Here is a 22674-nt window from a genome sequence, read left to right as displayed (position 1 = left end):
CTTATTTACCTTTTTTGTTGAAATGTGTTTGTGTGAGTGCCTGTGTGTCTGTGTGTCTCTGCGAGTCCCGGGTGATGTAGGGAAAGGGGACTTGGTTTCACAATTAGCTGAAACACCTCTGGTATTCTGACACAGAGACTTGTCTGATATTTACAAATGCTACCAGGTATCGGGACACACGAGCACAGAAATGTGTATCACTGCATCAATACTACAATACTACACCGCGGATCCAATGTTTTCCCTGTGACGTGTTCCAGGTGGAACATAAATCAACATTTCCCGCTCCAACAAACACACAAATGGGGTCAAATGCTACATGAACAATCAATGATATCAGATAGAAATGATGACATGTACACTAAACCATAAAAAAACATGAACACACACTGTATATATATATATGGTCATTTACAGCAGTGTCAAGTAATGCGATCAGGTTGTGGTCCTGGTTTTAGGGGGTGTTAGGAATTTTGTTAATAAATAGTTAAAACAAATTCTAGCTTTAGATAAAACTATAACTAATTGAGCTCTGCATGCCTGGTGAAAAGAGATTTGTGTTGTGGGGTCATAAAATAAGCAGAAAGGGTCGTTAAACTATGTTGAACTGACCCAACTTAGCCCTGAGGTGTTTAGATAAGGCTGGGGGTAACTTTTTAGGTCTTCCATTATCTTGAGTTGTCTGCTAAAGTGGTAATAAATTATAGTGAGCCTTCAGGATAAATGATTATCATGTGAGTGCCCTGTGAAGTAGGAATGAACTTTTGAACCTGTTTTCTATTTGTCAGGACAATGAGACTTATTTTGTAACCTATGACGTCATATCTTGTATATAAACCTGTGTTTATGATCAAATGGCAGCGTGCTCCGAGAATAAACACTATTATCTAATTTTAATAAGACTGTATCCTGTCTATTTTATGTTAATAAGTATCTTACAAATTCTTATAAATAGACAGATTGAATTTAATGAATGAGTATATTAGGGGAATTATTTAATTCCACTAACAGGGAGTCTCACCTTCTTGACCTCGTATTTGATGGCCAGTTTGACGCGTTCAAGGCAGGGGCGGTTGTTGTCACTGGGCGGGGCATTGTCCACGTCTCCGTTCAAGATGGCCTCCACCTCCTCTGTGTCTCTGCACTGGTCCAACACCCCCACTACAAAGTCCTTACACTGCATGGACAACTTCCTGTAGTCATTCTATGGAGAGAGAGAGAGAGAGAGAGAGAGAGAGGGCAAGAAGACAGTGAATGAGAAAGAGCGGCAGAGAAAAAGAGGAGATAAGGAGAGGGTGAAGGATACAGAAGAGGAAGATGTGAGGAAGAAAATTTGGGAAAAGAGAGAGAGGAGAATGCTAGAATGTTCCTGTGCAGCTAGTGTTTGTATAATGAATTGATTAGGCGAATTGTTGGAAGCTCCCCACTGCCGTCAATTCAACGTCTAATCCACGTTGGTCCAACGTAATTGAATGGATGTGAAGACAATGTCGATTCATCCAGTGTGTGTCCAATGGGACAGGACACTGGAGCCAATTTCACACAGCTTTCAGCTCCGACACCACACTTCCCCTCCTCCATCTCCGCTCAACCATAGCTCTTCAGGCCAGTGCCCGAGGCCCCTCAGATGCAGTTACACACACACACACACAAACACTCATTAACAAAGAAACGACCACACACACACAAGCACACGCGTAACACACAACCAGAGATCCCTCATTGTCTTTCATGCATTCGCACAAGAGCATACAACATCTGCCGACCCATCCCTCCCTGGACCAGTCAAAGTGGTTTGTAGAGCCAATTGTCGGCAGAGACTAAAGTCTAATTGTATATGCATAGCTGCACTGTGTTCAAACCAACGAGTACAGCTCAGTGATAACATGCTTTCTGGGTAAGTTTCCCTCGGCACTTGCAGTTATAAGATATCCCCGACGGGCTCCCTCTGCTACGTGATCACCACTTCATACCAAGCGCGTTAGTATTAGCTCTCTCTCCCCTTGCTTCTCTTCAGGTCAGAAACACTCCATGGTTCCATTTGTCTTCGTTCACTTCTATGCCACCCTTAAAGGGGCAATCAGCAGTTGCTACATTCCTTTTTTTGGACTTAATAAATGAATGATATGTACCCGTTGATTCTTGAACAATATAACTTGTCGTACCCCATCAGAAGCCAAAATATAAGCAAGTATATAAACAAATAAAATGTAAACAAACACTATATAGCCTCAACATATGGTTAAAATGTTGATGTCGTGGAGGGTCAATCCTTGCATCCATAGCTCTGTGTATGAATTTGAGAGTGATTCAATTTCTCCAGCCACATCCCTCAGCTTTTTATTGAACCACGGGTGAACCAGGGGTGGGGAGGCCACTTCCTTACTCTTGCTACTGCTGATTGCCGCTGCAAGGAATTTTGGACGCCTCGAGCATAACCATTTCCTTTGACTCAGGGATCGTCATTCTATGATGGCGTGGCTAGCCGTGTTTGAATACAGAACATTGTAATGAGGTTCTAGAAGACACATGATAATTATTCCACCCTGCAGGCATTATCCACATGCTGATGATACCACCATACTAATTGATGGAAATTCCACATTATACAGAGCCACACTAATGACTGACAGAGAGAGCGAGAGAGAGAGAGAGAGAGAGAGAGAGGAGGGAGGGGGGGGGACAGTGAGACAAAGAGGAAGAGAAGATGGTACATTCATACATTCTGAAGTGACATTTTGCAACGTGCCAATGAGAATGACTGATCACTCACTCTAGGCCAATGGAATTGAGTGTATTTAGGCACTCAGGGGACAATAAGAAAAAGGTAGGTGTTAGGAAACCATGAATGAGCACACACACACACACACACACACACACACACACACACACACACACACACACACACGCACATTATGAAAGAGGCAGAAAAAAAGATGAAGAGGTAGGGAAAAAGTTGTTGAGAAAGGGTGGACAGAAAGAAACCCGAAAAGGAGAGATGGAAAGAGATGGAAAATGCTGAACGATATAGAGAGAAGAAATGTGAGAACTAGTGAGGAGGAAAGAGAGAGGAAGAGAAAGAGATGAAGAGAGAGATGGGTGAGGAGAGAGAGAGAGGGGTGAGGAGAGAGAGAGAGATGTGGAGAGAGAGAGAGAGGTGGAGAGGGGGATATCTCGTGACCCTGTTCTGCTGATTGTGACTCTGTGGCGCTTCCCTCTCCAGCTGTGATTAGACACAGGTGCTCCTCACCAGCCAATTTCACACCTCTGAGCACTTGTGTGTGTGTGTGTGTGTGGACGTGTTTAACTATTCTTGTGGGGACCAGAAGTCAGGACATTTTGTTAGTCCCCACGAGGTCAAATGGTATTTCTAGGGGGTTTAGGGTTAAGGTTAGAATTTGTGTTAAGGGTTAGGGTTAGGAGCTAGGGTTAGTTTTAGGGTTAGGAGCTAGGGTTAGGTTTTGGGATATGGAAACGAGACTGAATTGTGTGTCCCCACAAAGTTCGTTTTACAAGACTGTGTGTGAGTGTGAGTGTGAGTGTGAGTGTGTGTGTGTGTGTGTGTGTGTGTGTGTGTGTGTGTGTGTGTGTGTGTGTGTGTGTGTGTGTGTGTGTGTGTGTGTGTGTGTGTGAGTGAGTGAGTGAGTGAGTGAGTGAGTGAGTGAGTGAGTGAGTGAGTGAGTGAGTGAGTGAGTGAGTGAGTGAGTGAGTGAGAGAGAGAGAGAGAGAGAGTGTGTGGTGTTACAGTACATTAAGGAAGTATTTGGAGTTCCTCTGTCGGTCAGTAAGTTAGTCCAATGGCTCCCATAACAATTCTTAGATGTGAACTATAGACTCTCCACCAATGGAAATACACTGAGTGTATAAAACACTAAGAACACCCCCTATTTCCATGACACAGACTGACCAGGTGAATCCAGGTGAAAGCTATGATCCTTTATTGATGTCACTTGTTAAATCCACTTCAATCAGTGTAGATGAAGGGGAGAAAGGTTAAACATTGTATATTTTTCCTAATATTTCGTTGCACCCCCTTTTGCCCTCAGATCAGCCTCAATTCGCTGGGGCATGGACTCCTGGTGTCAAAAGCATTCCACAGGGATGCTGGCCCATGATGACTCCAATGCTTCTCACAGTTGTGTCAAGTTGGCTGGATGTCCTTTGGGTGGTGGACCATTCTTGATACACTCGGGAAACTGTTGAGCGTGAAATATTCAGCACAGTTGCAGTTCTTGACACAAACCGGTGCGCCTGGCACCTACTATCATACACCGCTCAAAACCACTTAAATATTTTATCTTACCCATTCACCCTTTGAATGGCACCCATACACAATCCATGTTTCAATTGTCTCAAGGCTGAAAAATGCTTCTTTAACCTGTCTCCTCCACTTCATCTACACTGATTGAAGTGGATTTAAAAAAGTGACATCAATGAGGGATCATAGCTTTCACCTGGATTCCCCTGGTCAGTCTACAGTGCCTTGCAAAATTATTCACCCCCCTTGGCATTTTTCCTATTTTGTTGCATTACAACCTGTAATTTAAATGGATTTTTATTTGGATTTCATGTAAGGGACATACACAAAATAGTCCAAATTGGTGAAGTAAAATGGAAAAAAGAACTTGTTTAAAAAAAATCAAAAAAATTAAAAGCGGAAAAGTGGTGTGTGCATATGTATTCACCCCCTTTGCTATGAAGCCCCTAAATAAGATCTGGTGCAACCAATTACCTTCAGAAGTCACATAATTAGTTAAATAAAGTCCACCTGTGTGCAATCTAAGTGTCATGTGATCTGTCACATGATCTCAGTATATATACACCTATTCTGAAAGGCCCCAGAGTCTGCAACACCACTAAGCAAGGGGCACAACTAAGCAAGCGGCACCATGAAGACCAAGGAGCTCTCCAAACAGGTCAAGGACAAAATTGTGGAGAAGTACAGATCAGGGTTGGGTTATAAAAAAATATCTGAAACTTTGAACATCCCACAGAGCACCATTAAATCCATTATTCAAAAATGGAAAGAATATGGCATCACAACAAACCTGCCAAGAGAGGGCCGCCCACCAAAACTCACGGACCAGGCAAGGAAGGCATTAATCAGAGAGGCAACAAAGAGACCAAAGATAACCTTGAATGAGCTGCACAGCGGAAATTGGAGTATCTGTCCATAGGACCACTTTAAGCCGTACACTCCACAGAGCTGGGCTTTACGGAAGAGTGGCCAGAAAAAGCTATTGCTTAGAGAAAAAAATAAGCAAACACGATTGGTGTTCGCCAAAAGGCATGTGGGAGACTCCACAAAGGTATGGAAGAAGGTACTCTGGTCAGATGAGACTAAAATTGAGCTTTAAGGCCATCAAGGAAAACACTATGTCTGAGGCAAACCCAACACCTCCCATCACCCCAAGAATACCATCCATGTTTTTAATATGCAAGGCCTGGGAAACTGGTCAGAATTTAAGGAATGGCGCTAAATACAGGGAAATTCTTGAGGGAAACCTGTTTCAGGCTTCAAGAGATTTTAGACTGGGTTCACCTTCCAGCAGGACAATGACCCTAAGCATACTGCTAAAGCAACACTCGAGTGGTTTAAGGGGAAACATTTAAATGTCTTGGAATGGCCTAGTCAAAGCCCAGACCTCAATCCAATTGAGAATTTGTGGTATGACTTAAAGATTGCTGTACACCAGCGGAACCCATCCAACTTGAAGGAGCTGGAGCAGTTTTGCCTTGAAGAATGGGAAAAAATCCCGGTGGTCAGATGTGCCAAGCTTATAGAGACATACCCAAAGAGACTTGCAACTGTAATTGCCGAGGGGGGGGGGGGGGGGTAGTTATGCATGCTCAAGTTCTGTTTTTTTTGGTCTAATGTCTTGTTTGTTTCACAATTTAAAAAGATTTTGCATCTTCAAAGTGGTAGGCATGTTGTGTAAATCAAATGATACAAACTCCCCCCCCAAAAATCTATTTTAATTCCAGGTTATAAGGCAACAAAATAGGAAAAATACCAAGGCGGCGAATACTTTCGCAAGTCACTGCATGTCAAGGTGTTCGTAATGTTTTGTACACCCAGTGTATATGTCAACGCTTAACACTAGGAGCACACTGTGTGCTGTCCCCCATCACTTGAACCCACTGGGACAACAGCACATGTGGCACCGTGTCAACGTAACCCTGAGCAACAGGTCTAATCCCGCACTTAACCATGTAAAGATTGCAGAGGGCAGCTGCCTTAAAACAGCAACAACAACGCTGATAACGCCCACGGGGACTTTCTCCAATGAGATCAACACTTTCCTTCCTTTCAGATAAGTGGACTACATAAGGAATGAGTGTTCGAGTACCGACTGCGTCTGAGCCAGTCAGAACATACGTAGTCTTACCTCAGAGAGTGGAGGGAGAGACAGGGAAGGAGATGGAAATTGAGGTAGAGAGAGAGAGGGAGAGATAGATAGAGGAGAGAGACATGGAAGGTGATAATGAGTGTGTAATGAAAGAGATGGAGGGTAATAGAACTAAGCCCCCCGGGTCCCTACTTCTCATTTACACATCTAGGAAGCGGGCAGACAGATAGACACCTGAGCAGACACAGCTGCAGTCATGACAAGTACCAACCCACGCACCCTTCTGGACTGCAGCCTTCTATTCACTTTACCCCGCCGCCTAAATGCCAAAATGTTCCCCTTTGCCTTCCTTCCTTCCCAGAGCTCCTGGGCTTGAATTTTATTCCTGTCGTTGTGGCTGTATACCCCACACTGCAGCATGAAACTTCTATTTTCAACACAGAGACCCAGTTGTGTCCTGTTAACGTGTGTATTAGTGTACGATTGCATTTTGAATTATAATTTTTATTTAACCTTTATTTAATTAGATAGGTCAGTTAGGAACAAATTCTTATTTACAATGACAGCCTACCCCGGCCAAACCCTAACCCGGACGACGCTGGGCCAATTCTGCGTCGCCCTATGGGACTCCCAATCACGGCCGTTTGTGATACAGCCTGGAATCAAACCAGGGTCTGTAGTGACACCTCTAGCACTGAGATGCAGTGCCTTTGACTGCTGCACCACTCGGGAGCCCATGTACAGTAGTATGTGTGTATAGCACGTGTAGGACTAGTGAGACAGCAAAGTAGAGAGAGCAGCCACAGTCCTGAGCCAAAGCTGCTACGACTCCTAACAGAGACATATCAAACATTATAGCAGATGAGGGAGCAGCAAATCCTCACATGCAAATACATGGGTTCTCTCTCTCTATCCCTCTCTCTCTCTCTGTCCTGATGCTGGTAGTGGTTAGTGAACTGAGCCTCTGGACCTCAGTAGACTCTTTTCTATGGCCACCTTTTGGCATTTGAGGGCTTTGTAATGGCAGGAGTGGGTGTAACTTGTTTCTAAATTATCATGCAATTTGGTGGCTCTTTTTTAGATATTAATCAGAAGAGGGAATTGGTCTAATTCTGCTCTGCTTGCTTTGTTTGGAGTTTTTATCTGTACTCTGCTGATGCTCTCGATCTCTCACTCTCTCGGTCTCTCACTCTCTCTCGGTCTCTCGGTCTCTCACTCTCCCTCGGTCTCCCGTTCTCGGTATCTCGCTCTCGGCCTCGGTCTCTCGGCCAGTTAAACTCACCTTCAACTCAGTCTCTATGTTAACCAGTCTGGCCAGTTAAGCTCACCTTAAATTTAGTGTGTACTGTATAAGTAACTGACAAAATAATGGAAACACTTTAGTAAATGAGGGATACAAAGTGTATTGAAAGCAGGTGCTTTTAAGCAATTAACATCCCATCATGCTTTGAGTCATGTATAAAAATGCTGGGCAGGCCATTCTTTTGGCTACCATGGCTATGACTCCATAGGATGACAATGCTGCCATCCACAGAGCACGAGCGGTCACTGAATGGGTATGATGAGCATGAAAACGATGTAAACCACACGCCATGGCTGTCTCAGTCACCAGATTTCAACCCAAATGAACACTTATGGGAGATTCGGGAGCGTAATCTGAGACAGTGTTTTCCACCACCATCAACAAAACACCAATTGATGCAATTTCTTGTTGAATAATGGTGTTGCATCCCTCCAATAGAGTTCCAGACACTTGTAGAATCTATGCCAAGGTGCATTGAAGCTGTTCTGGCTCGTGGTGGCCCAATGCCCTATTAAGTATATCTAAGTGTAGACTGTTGATGTTCATGTGTTTGCTGTGTTCTAGTGTACTATGGAATATATTGCTGTCTTATTCTTGACACTTCTCCCAGTCATATTTAAGTTTAGAACTACCTTTCTAAGTGTCCTGATACTTCTAGCTTGGAGTTGTATTTTTATGATAACATAGCTTCAGTATTTCACTTTTTAATGTGTATAGTCATGCTTACTAGGTGTGTCCAATCAATTTTGTAAAACCACTCCCTCTTCTAATTAGGGCTAATTGGAAAAGCTGTTCAAAAGAGGACATTGTATTCTTTTTTTGTACTCCCTGACGAAGGCCATGCAGCCGAAACGCGTCGTATTTAAAAAAAAAACTTTGTTTCTATTGAACATGCCATACTAATAAAGTCATTTTAGTTAATTACATGAAGAGTTCCCTGGTCCTCCTTTCTTTTTGATGCCCTATTAAGACACTTTCTGTTGGTGTTTCCATTATTTTGGCAGTTACCTGTATGTTAGCCAGTCTGGTCAGTTAAACTCACCTTAAACTCAGTCTCTATGTTAGCCAGTCTGGCCAGTTAAACTCACCTTAAACTCAGTCTCTATGTTAGCCAGTCTGGCCAGTTCGTTGCTGAGCTCCAGGGCGGTGAGGACAGGGTCTTCACTGCTCAGGGACAGGTAGGCAGCACTGGCCAGCCCTTTATAAGCGTTCATCCTGGAGCGGGAGTGGCTGAATGAGTCTCTCTTCTGCTTCTCGACACACTCATTGCACTTACAGAAGTAGTCATGAGGCCTCTCGATGCGGGCCCCCTTGGTGAGCAGGATATGCACAATCTCATACTCCTGACAGTGTGCTGCTAGGATGACTGGGGTGACGTCGTGGGAAAAGCGTGTCCCGTCTTCATCGTAAGCGTAAAAATCGTCATCCCGTAGCTCCTGTTCGAGGGGACTCTGGGTGAGCCGCAGCCCTTGGCTGAACGCCGGGTTCGCCAATATGGCTTCCACGATACGCACATACCCTTTAGAGATAGCCAATAAGAGCCCGTCGCCCACTCTGGCTAGCCCATCCATCTTTAGCAACAGCTCAGTCACTTCCAGGTGTTCATTGCCCACCGCCAGCTGCAACGCATTCTGGCCCATGTAGTCCACACAGTTGAAGTTGAGGGTTTTGGACTCCTCCAGCATCTTGCGGACCACGGGGATGTTGCCGTACTCGGCAGCGTCAAGGAAACCCTCTTCCTCGGGCGTCAGGGCCGAGCCACGCTCGTTAAACATGTAGGCTGGGCCTCGCACAGCCTGGCGCCGCCCCTTCTCCCTCAGCGTGGTGTGTCTCCGGTGCATTGCTTCCACTCTAGTAGAGGGGGGAGAGGGAGGGTGACAGGGAGAGAGAAAGGGTTATTAAACAAGGGTTAAACCACTGTAAAATGACACACACACACACAAACACTCAAATAATGTGGCACTGAATCACGCAATCCCAAACACTGCATGACAACTAGCTGTCTCTTGCACCACCAGTTCGTATTTTTTCCCATAACTGTGTATTGATAGTATACCTGCCCTGAGCTGTAGATGCACACATTGCTAGCCTCTCAGAGGAACTGAATGAGTCAATCTGAATCTCTTGAATCAACACAGTGTGCGGCAGGCGCCTCAGACAAAAACCTCCATCACATGGTTACCTCAAAAACAAACTGTTCAGCTCCTCAAATCACACGTTAGACACACAAAGAGCACCCGAACGCTGAAGCACAACACCCAGTGCTCAACTGCTCTCTGTGTGGAGGAAAATCTATAGACACATTCATTTTCAAATGAATGGGAAAGAGAAACAATACGAGAGGTAGAAAAGAGGTAGGGGTTAGGGAGCCAGAGAGAGGGAGGGGGATGGAGCAAGGGAAAGAGAGAGATAGGAGGGAGAAGAGGCGGTGAAGTTTCTGCAGTGAAAAGGATGAAATGTACAACAACTGCTTACAATATGCTACCAACAACTTGGGTAACGGGCTAACTCTTTTAGCATTTTGTCCTAGAATTTAGTCTTCATGAAAGGGCGAGATCAAAACTTTGCTTGAGAAATAGAGGTGGTTACAAAACACAGCCCACTAACCCCTAGTGTAGATGTCTGCATCCGTGCGGAAGAACCGTTTTGTTCTTATTTTCATTGCGGTTTTATTCATCAAAATCCGTCTGATTAAGCTAGAGACTTCCTGTTTTTTGCCAGGGCTGTTCTAAATCCACAATGTCGGCCTTCCGCATCTGTGATGGAAGGCGGCTGAGGTACAATGCTGCCTATCAGACCAGGAGTAATCCCGGAAACCGTCCTTCTCACAAAAACGTCTGCAAAGTCTGAATGGTTTGAGCTACAAACTAATTAGATCCCACTATGGAGAGTTGAGACTCTCGCGAACAAGAAAGTGTCCATTTTGCTCTACGACGCTTCACAGAACCAGGGTTACACATGTAACTTTTTTGTTTTTGGCCCTGATGCTTTCCTATGTCTCTCAGATGCATTACAGACACCTCAAAACATATTTCCTTTTTATTTACATTTTTTTTGCCATGTATTATTCAATGCGTTGCTATGGGGCTAATAACACCAAGGACAAATTCAATGTTTCATCAGATAATTATTTGTTTATTTTTTGGGATACCTACAGGGGTCCCTAACTCTAAATCAAATAGCTAAATGGTCCATCTTATGGCCATATTAAAACAATTCCATTTGTTAGCTCAGTATATATCGCCATCTACAGGCTTCGATTTTTAGGGGCTAAACAAAGACATCACAGGTTGAAAACGGAGGAGTGTCGGGAGAATTGGAGAACAAGTGAAAATGGGAACCCATTCACGCAGGGAACGTTCCCCAGGGGCATCAAAGGATGTGGGACTCAGAAGATGAAGAGAGCTCACTCATGCAACGCTGTGTGTGTGTGAGTGAGTAAGTGTTCATTCTGGCACTCTTTTTCCCCCCAGATTTTGTCTAGTCTTAGTCATTTTGACTAAAATATCATTAAGTCTTAGTCACAGTTTTGTCATTTGAATGATGATTTAGTATTGTCAAAATGACTAAAACAGTGGGCCATTTTAGTCACCTTACATTTCTATCATTAACCTATAGTAAACATAAACCACTGACTTCCATGTGCACAAACATACAAAGCCTTGTCCTTCCAACATGTTTTTCTGCATAACATCCTGCTCTCTTCCCAACAGAAGAGATATGACAAACATGTATAAGAATACATAACAATTTTCCGGCAATGTAAATTCCTAAATCCGCCTATATCGATATTGCACATTACAAAACGAACAGACAAACACAAGCAGAGAGAGTAGCACAATCACCAGATAGTGCAGCAAAGTTTGGCCAAGTATGATGGGTTGCACTTCCGCCACTCGGTTACGTCATTGCCATTGTTCATTGCTCCACTGACGGCGCAGCCAAATTGATGCACAAAAGTAGAAAGGGGAGCTAATGACTTTGAACGAGAGCTAGTGACTTTTTTCGCCCAGTGATATAGTCGAGTCAATAAACCTGAAGTCTGAATCGAGTCCCACGTCCCTTGTGCTCGAGTCCTGGTCCAAGTGCTCAAGTCTGAGTCACTGGGTGCACATTTACTCAAAAAAAAAGTGATTTACCCAGTCAGATATAGTGTAGTGGCAAGAGCCATTTTGTCAATAAATTGTTTGCTATCCATTCCATTCTTTATATGAGACCACATTTTTGCATATAGGCTACTGGTAATGTTACCAGGGCCACGCTCGGTTTCAAAACGAGCATTGCAGATAGAAAGTCCAGGAATTGAGACGAAATTATTCCTTATCCAACACGTCAGAGATGCATGTTTGTTTTACACATATAGAAATATTCTATCTGAACTTTGCGTCCTGCTCAGTGGCGGTTCTAGACCATTTCAACTGCGGGGGCCAAGCTGGGGCCAGTTGTACTGTTAGAGAGGCCAGTTGTACTGTTAGAGGGGCCAGTTACATTAGACGCAATTGTTGTCATCGTTTTCTTCACTGCATCGTAGGCATTAGCAGGCAAAAGACCATGTTCATAATCATCATCGTTGCCACTGTCTAATAACGGAGGTAAAAAAAGAACGATACAAAAATGTGTTATGTCAAAATTATTTCACACTCCACATTTAGGGGGGCCACAAGGGCGTCCAAAATTGTTGTCACAGGGGCACTGCCCCCCCTGCCCCCCCAGAACCGCTAGTGGTCCTGTTCAACGCGCCCCAGGTTAGCTATAGCTAGCTGATGAGGTAACATGACTGAACAAGGTGTAGCCTTAACAAATGGTTAACGGTCCGGTCCGCAAGTAGTCTAGTTTTAGACTGGCCCGCGACATGCTTTGTGAATGCAAAATGGGATCCGCCAATGAACGATAGAGATACTAAAAACGTAGCGCCAGTATCATGGGTCATATCTTTTGAACGGCAAGGCCTAGAATCAAGCAGTTTTCGCTGAGGAAAAGAGGGAGACTAGGCTACGTTGGCTACAGGACCTGCCTATGAAAGGCAGTGGGGAAAGTGCGAGGGTTGAGTGAGGCTACGAATTCAAAAACGTTTCTATACTCAAGGGAGAAGAAACATAGCTAGACTGTTGTTTTACTGTTAAACGTAATGCTGTTATTGTTTTTAATTGTTGTAAAGCAGCTCGTGTTTCTTAACCAGACAAACGGTATCTATTGTAACTAGAAGGCTGGAGGTGACTGGTTAGCTACAGTGTGTATAATCGGAGCCGGAGCATCGCTTGCTCGCCGGAGCTCCTGAGCCGGGTGTGGTGCGCCATTCCCGCTGCTGAACAGAACTGCGCATCTGTGCCGCTATTGTGCTTGTCACTGAAAAGCAACAACAAAATACACTTTTGTCCTGTCCACTTAGTACTCAGATTTTAGACACAGAGATGTTTTAGTCAAGTGACATTTTTCTGGGTCTATTTAGTCAGTTATAGTCTTTTGCCAAATTGCCAATGAAAAAGGTTGACGAATATTATTGTCACTAGTTTTGTTGATGATATTAACAAGGGTCTGTGTTTGTGCATGTTTCTTGTGTGTGATTATACGGTACAAAGCACACAGTTTATGGGTATCGACTTACATTTACAGTCGATCAGAGTTGTGTGTGGTAGACTGGATATCAATGGAATAGAGCCAAAAAAGAGGACCGAGCAAAAGCCCTTTATGACACAAACCTAGTGAGCTTCAGCACAATGTCAACACGTTAGAATTACAATTGATAGAACTCACATTCTCATTCATATCAATGCTCCATTCTCAGTCGACGCCCGTCCAGGTAAATAGGACTTTGAGATCACTTCAAAACCGGCCACTAGGGGCAACGGTGAGCGCTATTACCATCAAAGTAGTCTTGGGGTTTGCTAGGGTGTGGACGGGGATGGCGGATGGGCGTAAACCACGGGCTCAGGCTCTGAGGGTCGAGTGTTAAATCCCAGTGCTATGTTTTTAAATGTTTTGTTTTAAAACTATATCAACCCTTAACCCCTACCTTAACCATTCATAATTAATGTTTAAACTTAACCAGAGAATTGCTTTAGTTTCAACCCGACGCCAAACCTTACCCCTTAACTTAACCGATGAATGCCTAAAGTGAACCTTTGATTCTGCAGTGAGACTGTGAGAGCTTATTGCAGAGTGATTGAATGAGTAAGCTGTGAAGAAGGTCGATAGGAGATGCCCTGATTGTTTTTTAAAAGGAGTCCTAGTCCTCTCTCTGCTGTGGTGGCACACGCGCGCACACACACACACACACACACACACACACACACACACACACACACACACACACACACACACACACACACACACACACACACACACACACACACACACACACACACACACACACACACACACACACACACACACACACACACACACACACACACACACACATAATTGCCAGCAGCTACCATCATGGGCTGTGAGAGCCACTTAGATCAGTAAACCCTGTATGTTTTTATGTCTGTCATGTCCCTCAGCTCAGGGTGGAACAGAGAACCCATTAACTCCACAACCACTGAGACTAAATTGTCCCACAAACACACACACCCAAAATTGATTTCCATTCAAAATCCTATTTTCCCTAACCCCTAATGCTAGGCCTTACCATATCCCTAACCCTAAGTCCTAAACCTAATTCTAATCAAAATTGTAACACTAAACCTACCCCTAAGGTTAAAATAGCCTTTGTCCTCGTTGGGACATGGGATATGTCCCCATGAGGGAGAATTTTCCTTGTTTTACTATCCTTGTGGGGACTTTTGTAGATTTCCAGTACCCCCCTCAAACACACAGGAACAACTACAACTACGGCTACTACCAGGGTTGGGTAGGTTACTTTCTGAATGTCATCTTTTACAGTTACTAATGACCTGTCCACAATTGTAATCAGTAACGCAATTTTTGGATTACCCAAATTTAGTAACGTAATCTGATTACTCTCCGTTACTTTTTGATTACTTTCCCCGTTAATGACAACTTTCCACATTAGGGTTGTTATTTTAAGCATTTAGTGATGTCTTACACAGTTTTAGTAAAAGGTTATGATTTAATGTCAGTCTATTGACTGTAAAGTGACCAAAAAAAGCGGAAATTGATTCTCTGTAATGTATTTAAGTAGGATCCCTGAGATGATTAATACAATAAATAATGGACGGTCTTTTTAAGTGATCTATATAACCCCTTTTGTAGTTTTCTGATCATATTGGAACTCTGTGGTATACAGTGCATTTGGAAAGTATTCAGGCCCCTTAACTTTTTCCACATTTTGTTACATTAACAGCCTTTTTCTAAAATGTATTAAATATATTTTTTCCTCAATTTACACACAATACCCCATAATGATAAAGCAAAACCATAAAAACAAAAAAATTGTCCCGAAGCCACTCCCGCGTTGTCTTGGCTGTGTGCTTAGGGTCGTTGTCCTGTTGGAAGGTGAACCTTCTCCCCAGTTTGAGGTCCTGAGCGCTCAGGAGCAGGTTTTCATCAAGGATCTCTCTGAACTTTGCTCCCAGTCCCTGCCGCTGAAAAACACCCCCACAGCATGATGCCGCCGCCATCATGCTTCACCGTAGGGTTTCCTCCAGACGTGATGCTTGGCATTCAGGCCAAAGAGTTCAATCTTGGTTTCATCAGACCAGAGAATCATGTTTCTCATGGTTTGAGAGTCTTTTAGGTTCCTTTTGGCAAACTCCAAGCGACCTGTAATGTGTCTTTTACTGAGGAGTAGCTTGCGTCTTGCCACTCTAAGATAAAGGCCTGATTTGGTGGAGTGCTGCAGAGATGGTTGTACTTCTGGAAGGTTCTCCCATCTCCACAGAGGATCTCTGGAGCTCTGTCAGAGTGAATCTATGGTTCTTCTTCAACTTTTTTTTTCTTCTTCTTTTTAATACATCCCACCCCCGAAAAAACTGTTTTTACTTTGTCATTATGGGGTATTGTGTGTAGACTGATGAGGGGAAAACATGTATTTAATACATTTTAGAATAAAGCTGTAACGTAACACAATGTGGAAAAAGGGTAGGGGTCTGAATACTTCCCGAATATACTGTATGTTACTCTGGTTGTCTTTGTTTAATAACATCAGTAAATATTTTAAATAGATGCTCAAAAATCTATAGAATGATATTCATAGTCAACTTATTTTTCTGTTGTTCAATGCTCAAACTCCCGCGATTCTATTTGACAAAACCACTACCACTATCACCCACAAGAGTTGCAGCTATGGCAGCCACCATGTGCTCTTTCCAAATAGCATATATTTTTGTATTGAATTACTTGTAAACTTTATACTTTTTATTAGTTCCAATGGGCCTCAAGTGTTGTTGGATGGTTACTTGGGCAGTCGCTGAGGCTGTATTTGTCTGTTATTGTTGAAAACACGTAATTTCATATGCAGCAGGTCTAGTTACTTACCCAGCTAGCATTGCTAATGTTAGCACCAGAGATACAGGCTGAGAGACAAGGATTATTTAATGATTTGTCTGTTCATTTTGTAAGAAATGTTGCTCTTCTAACAGGCCTACATGTTGTTTGGACTTTTGTTTAAGACAGTCTCGAAGATGAAAGCTGTAATTGTTGTAAACACTTATTTTGGATGTAGCAGTCGGGCTAGCTAGCATGCTAACTAAATACAGTAATTCTCTGTTATGGTTAGCATAGGTAGTAAGCATCTATATTCAAATTATTTGTTAGTGTATTGCAGTTGATTGGTGACAATGATATGAACATAACTTATGACATGCTATTTGGACTGTTGTTTAAGACAGTTGCTAAGATGAAAGTTGGCTGTTAATGTAGCAAACACTTATTTTGGATGTAACGTTAGCAGTCGGGCTAGCTAACATGTTAACTACATACAGTAACTCTTATGTTTAGCATAGGTAGTTAGCATTTAAATTCTAATACATTTTGAGTGTATTGCAGTTGATGGTGACAATGACATGAACATATATTCAGCATAACAGTCATGCAATCATTATAATATATTTACAACCCAAAAGTAATGTGAAATGCACTCATAATGTGGATCAGAAAACCAGTCAGTATCCGGTGACCACCATTTACCTCATGCAGTGCGTCACATAGAGTTGATCAGGCTGTTGATTGTCGCCTGTGGAATGTTGTCCCACTCCACTTCAATGGCTGTGCGATGTTGCTGGATATTGGTGGGAACTGGACAACGCTGTCATACACGTTGATCCAGAGCATCCCAAACATGCTCAATGAGTGACATGTCTGGTGAGTATGCAGGCCATGGAAGAACAGGGACCTTTTCAGCTTTCAGGAATTGTGTACAGATCCTAGCGACATGCGGCCGTGCATTATCATGCTGAAACATGAGGTGACGGCGGCGGATGAATGGCATGACAATGGGCCTCAGGGTCTCGTCATTGTATCTCTGTGCCTTCAAATTGCCGTAGATAAAATGCAATTGTGTTCATTGTCCGTAGGTTATGCCTGCCCATACCATAACTCCACCGCCACCATGGGGCACTCTAATTCCCTAAAACGACATTGGAGGTGGCTTACGGTAGAGAAATTAACATAAAATTCTCTGACAACAGCTCGGGTGGACATTACTGCAATCAGCATGCCAATTGCGCCCTCCCTCAAAGCTTGAGACATCTGTGGCATTGTGTTGAGTGACAAAACTGCAAATTGTTATTGTCCCCAGCACAAGGTGCGCCTGTGTTATGATCATGTTGTTTAATCAGCTTCTTGATATGCCACACCTGTCAAGTGGATAGATCACTAACAGGGATGTAAACACATTTGTGCACAAAATTTGAGAGAAATAAGTTTTAATTTTTTTTACTCAGGAAACATGGGACCAACACTTTACATGTTGTGTTTATATTTTTGTTCAGTGTATTTAGACTAAGCTTCGTCTGGGCTTGATAGCCAGCTAGCTAAGCTAACGGCAGGCTAACTAAGCGGCACATTGCATCATGGGAGACGAATTGCACCTTGGGAATCGTAGTGAAGACAAGGGCAATACAGAAGCTTCGAAATGACAGTATGACTAACAAAAACGATAAAGCATCAAAATGTGTATCAAATCTGACAGTAGTGCGTGAACACTAAAAGCATAACAACTGGTTATAAAGTGGTGGAATTTTCCTTTAAGAGGCATTAGAAGAAGAAAAATAGGATCCATCAAACGCATTTGGTTGTGTCACCATAGTGGGCTCTGACCTGTGGTAAGACTCACTCCAGTGGAACAAACTTAAACTTGTGCCTATATATTCAATTCTGGGTTGAATGTTACTGAGAAAACATAATGTGTCATAATGCATTTCTTCGCAAACACCTCTGAATTTAAAAGTAATCCAAGAAGTAATCATCGAGTTTTGAAAAAGTATCTTAATCTGATTCCAATATTTTTTTCTGGTAACATAACTGTTTCAAAACATTATAAAATCAGATGACTCCCCTACTACTACTACTACTAGCAGCCACTAATTGTACAGTTTAAGATCAAAGGCTAGTAGATCACAGAGCTAATCAGAAGTAGCAATGTTCTCTCTCAGGCTGGACATTAGACAGGCCTATGACGCTTCTTCTCGTCAAAAACAAGGCTTTCAAGCTTAATGCTACTGTATCATAGAGCAGATAGAGACCGGAATGATCAAACACAGACACTGCAGTCCATTTGGAATATCTCCTATTATATTTCCAACTGTAATACCACTGGCTTAGAACATTTTCTAGAGACGATGTTACACTTTGATGTGGCAGCCTTTCTACCTGGCTAATACAGTGGATGACCTCACATGTCCACGTCTGTCCAATAGGCTTATTTGTCAAACTTCTCATTTGCATACGGAATATTGACTCAGCACGGCACGCACGGCCCTGCCTCGGTTCCTCTCGCCGCCATCCCTTATTAACGTATCGGTCTCTCCGGTGTCCATCAAGACTCTCTCAAATCAAGAACAAGCAGCACAAACACGCTGCTATGGTAGAATCCGTTAACCGCCAAGCGGTGTCATGGACCCGAATTAGGGTGTGTATATCTTAGCTGGATCTGACTGATGGGTTGTATGTATTTTATTTATGAATGATTTATTTATTTATTTTAGGGTTTGGAGTAACACGGGACGAATTCCTTTCAACGGGGATGGAATCCCCCTGCTCGGTCTTCAAAGAGGAGACACACTCAACTAGATTTCCACTGAGCATACAACTTTGCATTGAAAAAACCGAAATACAAAAGTAGCCTAATAGAATGACAGAAGAAATGCACAGTTAAAGACAATGAACTCGAGAATGAAGCTATTTATCTGACATCCTCAACCATATGGTCACTGTACCTGTTGAGGTCAAGCGGGAAACCCCATTATCCCATACATCCCCATTGCGCGTGTACAGTATCTCTTGAGTAGAAAATTATGTCCGCACACCCCAATATTTAATCAAACAATATGGCACATCTGTATGCACTCACTTATGGCCTTAATATTTTGCGTAGCCAATTGGCTACATAGACTACACCACCCACATTATTAATTTTACTCAATTATTCTGTAACAACTAATTGTGTTTCCTCATATTTGAAAAAGGTATAGCCTAACCTTGTCATGAATAATTAAAGGGTAGACTCACGGTGGCTGGGTCTCACTGCTGTCTCGCTGGGGCTCTAGGAGCTGATTAGTGCAGTGGTAATTCTCTTGGTCCTGTCCGCGGGGGAGTTGCTGTCCGAGGTCCTGAAACGTTGCCGAGGTGGTGTCTCCGTCTCCTCTGCGCTTTGGAGAGGGGGCATCGCGCCCGTTGTCCGCCGCAGCTGTTAAGCGCGCATTCTGTCTCTGGCGGAACTGAGAGCCCGTCTTCGTCAGGCGCTGGGTTAACTTTGGCAGGGTACAGCGCGGGGAGTCCCCGGGTTTGCAGCGCTCTGGAGACGGGCGGAGGCAGTCCTGGGGTAACGGGGCTGGGTCTCGAAGTACCGGGGGACTGGAGGAGAGGTCTGGCGGCAGTGGAGGAGAAGGGGTTCCGGGGGGCCCGGGTGGAGATGGGGAGGGAGAGCACCGGAGCTCTGCTAGCTCGGCGCTGTCGCTTCCTTCGTCAGACATAGGGAGAAATCGTGAGCAGCATAAGTTAGAGTTAATATTTAGCTATAGCTACTGATGCAAAATACTGCATCAAAATATCACGTCAGGGCAGGTTCAGCAAGTTGAAGGCACAATTTTATATTTTTCTCCAGCACGGGTCGGGACCGATGGCACCAGTGTTTCGAAAAGCAACTCTCACCCACACACAAGCCGGAAGCCTGGCACACACACACACTGCGCACGCAACTATCCTATTTAACATGCTCGCTTGGAAAATAATTAAGCCCTCAGATCGATAAAGTCGTTAGTGCTTAGGTTGAAATAATAAAACTGACAAGCATCCAACTAGGAAGCTCAGCTCTTCACTATAAACAGACCAAATTCAATAGATTACCCTATATTCTATATTCTTAATTACATTTAGACTGAATTAGAGCATAGTCCTATAGGAGTTAATTTAAAGGTGACGCATGCAGAATGCAATTCTAATTGGACAACTGGCTATCTATAGGCCTACCTTTGGGTAAGGTATCTTTGGTTATGTGAAGCTGTGATTTACATTTTTAAATCCTTGGTGGTTTTGATGTAAGATCTTGTCCAGAATGAATGAACTGGCAGAATGAAACGATCGCCTTGCCTTTCATCGTCTGTTTGCTATGAAAAGAGATTCCCTTCTTTCACTGTGGGAAGCTCGTGTGAACGAGGTCGGGGTCGCCCCTTTGTGAAGACCTACTTGAAATGTATTTTGTAAAGAGGGGTTTGTATCACCAGTTATTAAAGAAACGCACCTGCTGTTGTGACTGTCTTATCCACCGGTAGACGTCACTCAGTTGTGTATGGGGACTAGACGTGTGCCCACGTCATTCCCACAAAAACAAATTAAGTCACACATGAAGTTGTACATTAAGGTTTTATTACGGTTTTCATGAGTACCCTAATTATTGTGAGTCTTGTTTAAACAGTTTGTGTGTGTGTGGGTTGTCCAGGACAGGATATTTGACATGGAAGACTGGTGACTGAAGAGCTGCAGGTGGAGTCCCCTAATTAGACACAGACCAATTAGTCAAGTGTACCGAGGTCTCCCTGAACCCTGCCGACAGCACACACACTAACACTGATACACTTGGAGTTGGGTAGGTTACTTTCTAAATGTAATCCATTACAGTTACTAGTTACCTGTCAAATTGTAATCAGCCATGTAACTTTTGGATTACCCAAGCTCAGTAATGTAATCTGATTACCGTAAATGACTTTTAGATTACTTTCCCGAGGCTCCCGAGTGGCGCAGCGCTCTAACGCACTGCATCTCAGTGCTAGAGGCGTCACTACAGACCCTGGTTCAATTCCTGGCTGTATTTCAACTGGCCATGGTTGGGAGTCCCATATGGCGGAGCCTACAGTGTTGCCAACTTAGCGACTTTGTCACTATATTTAGCGAGTATTCAGACCCCTCTAGCGATACATTTTCAAAAAAGCGACTAGCGGCAAATCTGGTGTTATTGGAGACTTTTGGAGACTCTGACGTGAAAGCACGTATCGTTCTTACTCTTCTCAACGAGCAGCGGATGCTGCCATGGGCCCCACCCCCGTCCCAAAGCACTCACAGTCCTCGTGCAGCAGTCCCTCCCAGCTGCAGTCAGAGCAGGAGATGTTCACCCCTCCGCGTCCAGACTGTAAATGAATCGCGCATGCAGGAAGCCGCCACTGGCTGATCCCACCCTGGTTAACATTTAAAAAAAACAATTAACCTGAATTAGGGCCAGACTAGTTACCATTATTTTCTCACATTGCCATTGACAGTTTTTTCTATTGTCTCTTTTTGGTCCATTTAGATTGTTAATGTAGATTGTATACCAAATTTTTTAATAAATGTTATGGTTAAAAATGTTCATGTTTTACTGTGACTTGTTGTAGGCTGCTCCTATGGACCATAAGGTTACAAACCAAACCAAATTAAGAAAAAAAATATATATAGTAAAAAAAAAAAAAGTAACTCCGCCAGAGTGTATTTTTTGGGTCACTTTTGCCGGTCCCAAGCCCGGATAAAGGAGGAGGGTTGTAATTGTGACATAAAAAAAATCAAGAATCGACAGAAGAAAGTTAATTTGTAGTTCTAAACATATTTAGGGTGTTTTTTACTCACTTTTTGTCTCTCCCACAACGTTATTCCTCTCTCCTACAGCGTCCATCACAATTACATTCACTTGGCCAATTATGCAAATTAGGCAATGACATCATTTGGCGACTTCTAGTGACTTTTAGGACAGCCAATAGCTACTTTCCTTACTGAGGAGTTGGCAACACTGGGCGCCTGCCGTCATTCACTTTGAACTGGACTGTGTGTGGGCTATACTCGGCCTTGTCTCAGGATGGTAAGTTGGTGGTTGAAGATATCCCTCTAGTGGTGTGGGGGCTGTGCTTTGGCAAAGTGGATGGGGTTATATCCTGCCTGTTTGGCCCTGTCCGGGGGTATCATCGGAAGGGGCCACAGTGTCTCCTGACCCCTCCTGTCTCAGCCTCCAGTATTTATGCTGCAGTAGTTTATGTGTCGGGGGGCTAGGGTCAGTCTGTTTTATCTGGAGTATTTCTCCTGTCTCCACACGGTGTCCTGTGGGAATTTAAGTATGGTCTCTCTAATTCTCTCTTTCTTTCTCTCTCTCTGAGGACCTGAGCCCTAGGACCATGCCTCAGGACTACCTGGCATGATGACTCCTTGCTGTCCCCAGTCCACCTAGCCGTGCTGCTGCTCCAGTTTCAATTGTTCTGCCTGCGGCTATGGAACCCTGACCTGTTCACCGGACGTGCTACCTGTCCCAGACCTGCTGTTTCAACTCTCTAGAGACAGCAGGAGCGGTGGAGATACTCTGAATGATCGGCTATGAAAAGCCAACTGACATTTACTCTTGAGGTGCTGACTTGTTGCACCCTCGACAACTACTGTGAT

At 43.6% G+C, this 22674-nt stretch overlaps 1 protein-coding gene across 1 annotated transcript in view; it reads right to left on the bottom strand.

Moving 5' to 3' along the window:
• Positions 1-19945, bottom strand: part of LOC129858621 (short transient receptor potential channel 7-like) — a 75541-nt gene extending 55596 nt beyond the window's left edge. Inside the window, exons 1-3 of the mRNA XM_055927934.1 lie at positions 19288-19945; positions 8742-9504; positions 1022-1204 (exon numbers count right to left, since the gene is read on the bottom strand). Coding sequence (XP_055783909.1) covers positions 1022-1204; positions 8742-9504; positions 19288-19751 — 1410 coding nt within the window. The 5' untranslated portion in view covers positions 19752-19945. The remainder of the gene's footprint in view (positions 1-1021; positions 1205-8741; positions 9505-19287) is intronic.
• Positions 19946-22674: the final 2729 nt, after the last annotated feature.

This window comes from Salvelinus fontinalis, chromosome 6 (genome assembly GCF_029448725.1).
Source record: "Salvelinus fontinalis isolate EN_2023a chromosome 6, ASM2944872v1, whole genome shotgun sequence".
In the NCBI taxonomy this organism is placed as follows: domain Eukaryota; kingdom Metazoa; phylum Chordata; class Actinopteri; order Salmoniformes; family Salmonidae; genus Salvelinus; species Salvelinus fontinalis.
The sequence above is the reverse complement of the archived record's forward strand: the minus strand, read 5'-3'. Positions and strand labels throughout refer to the sequence as shown.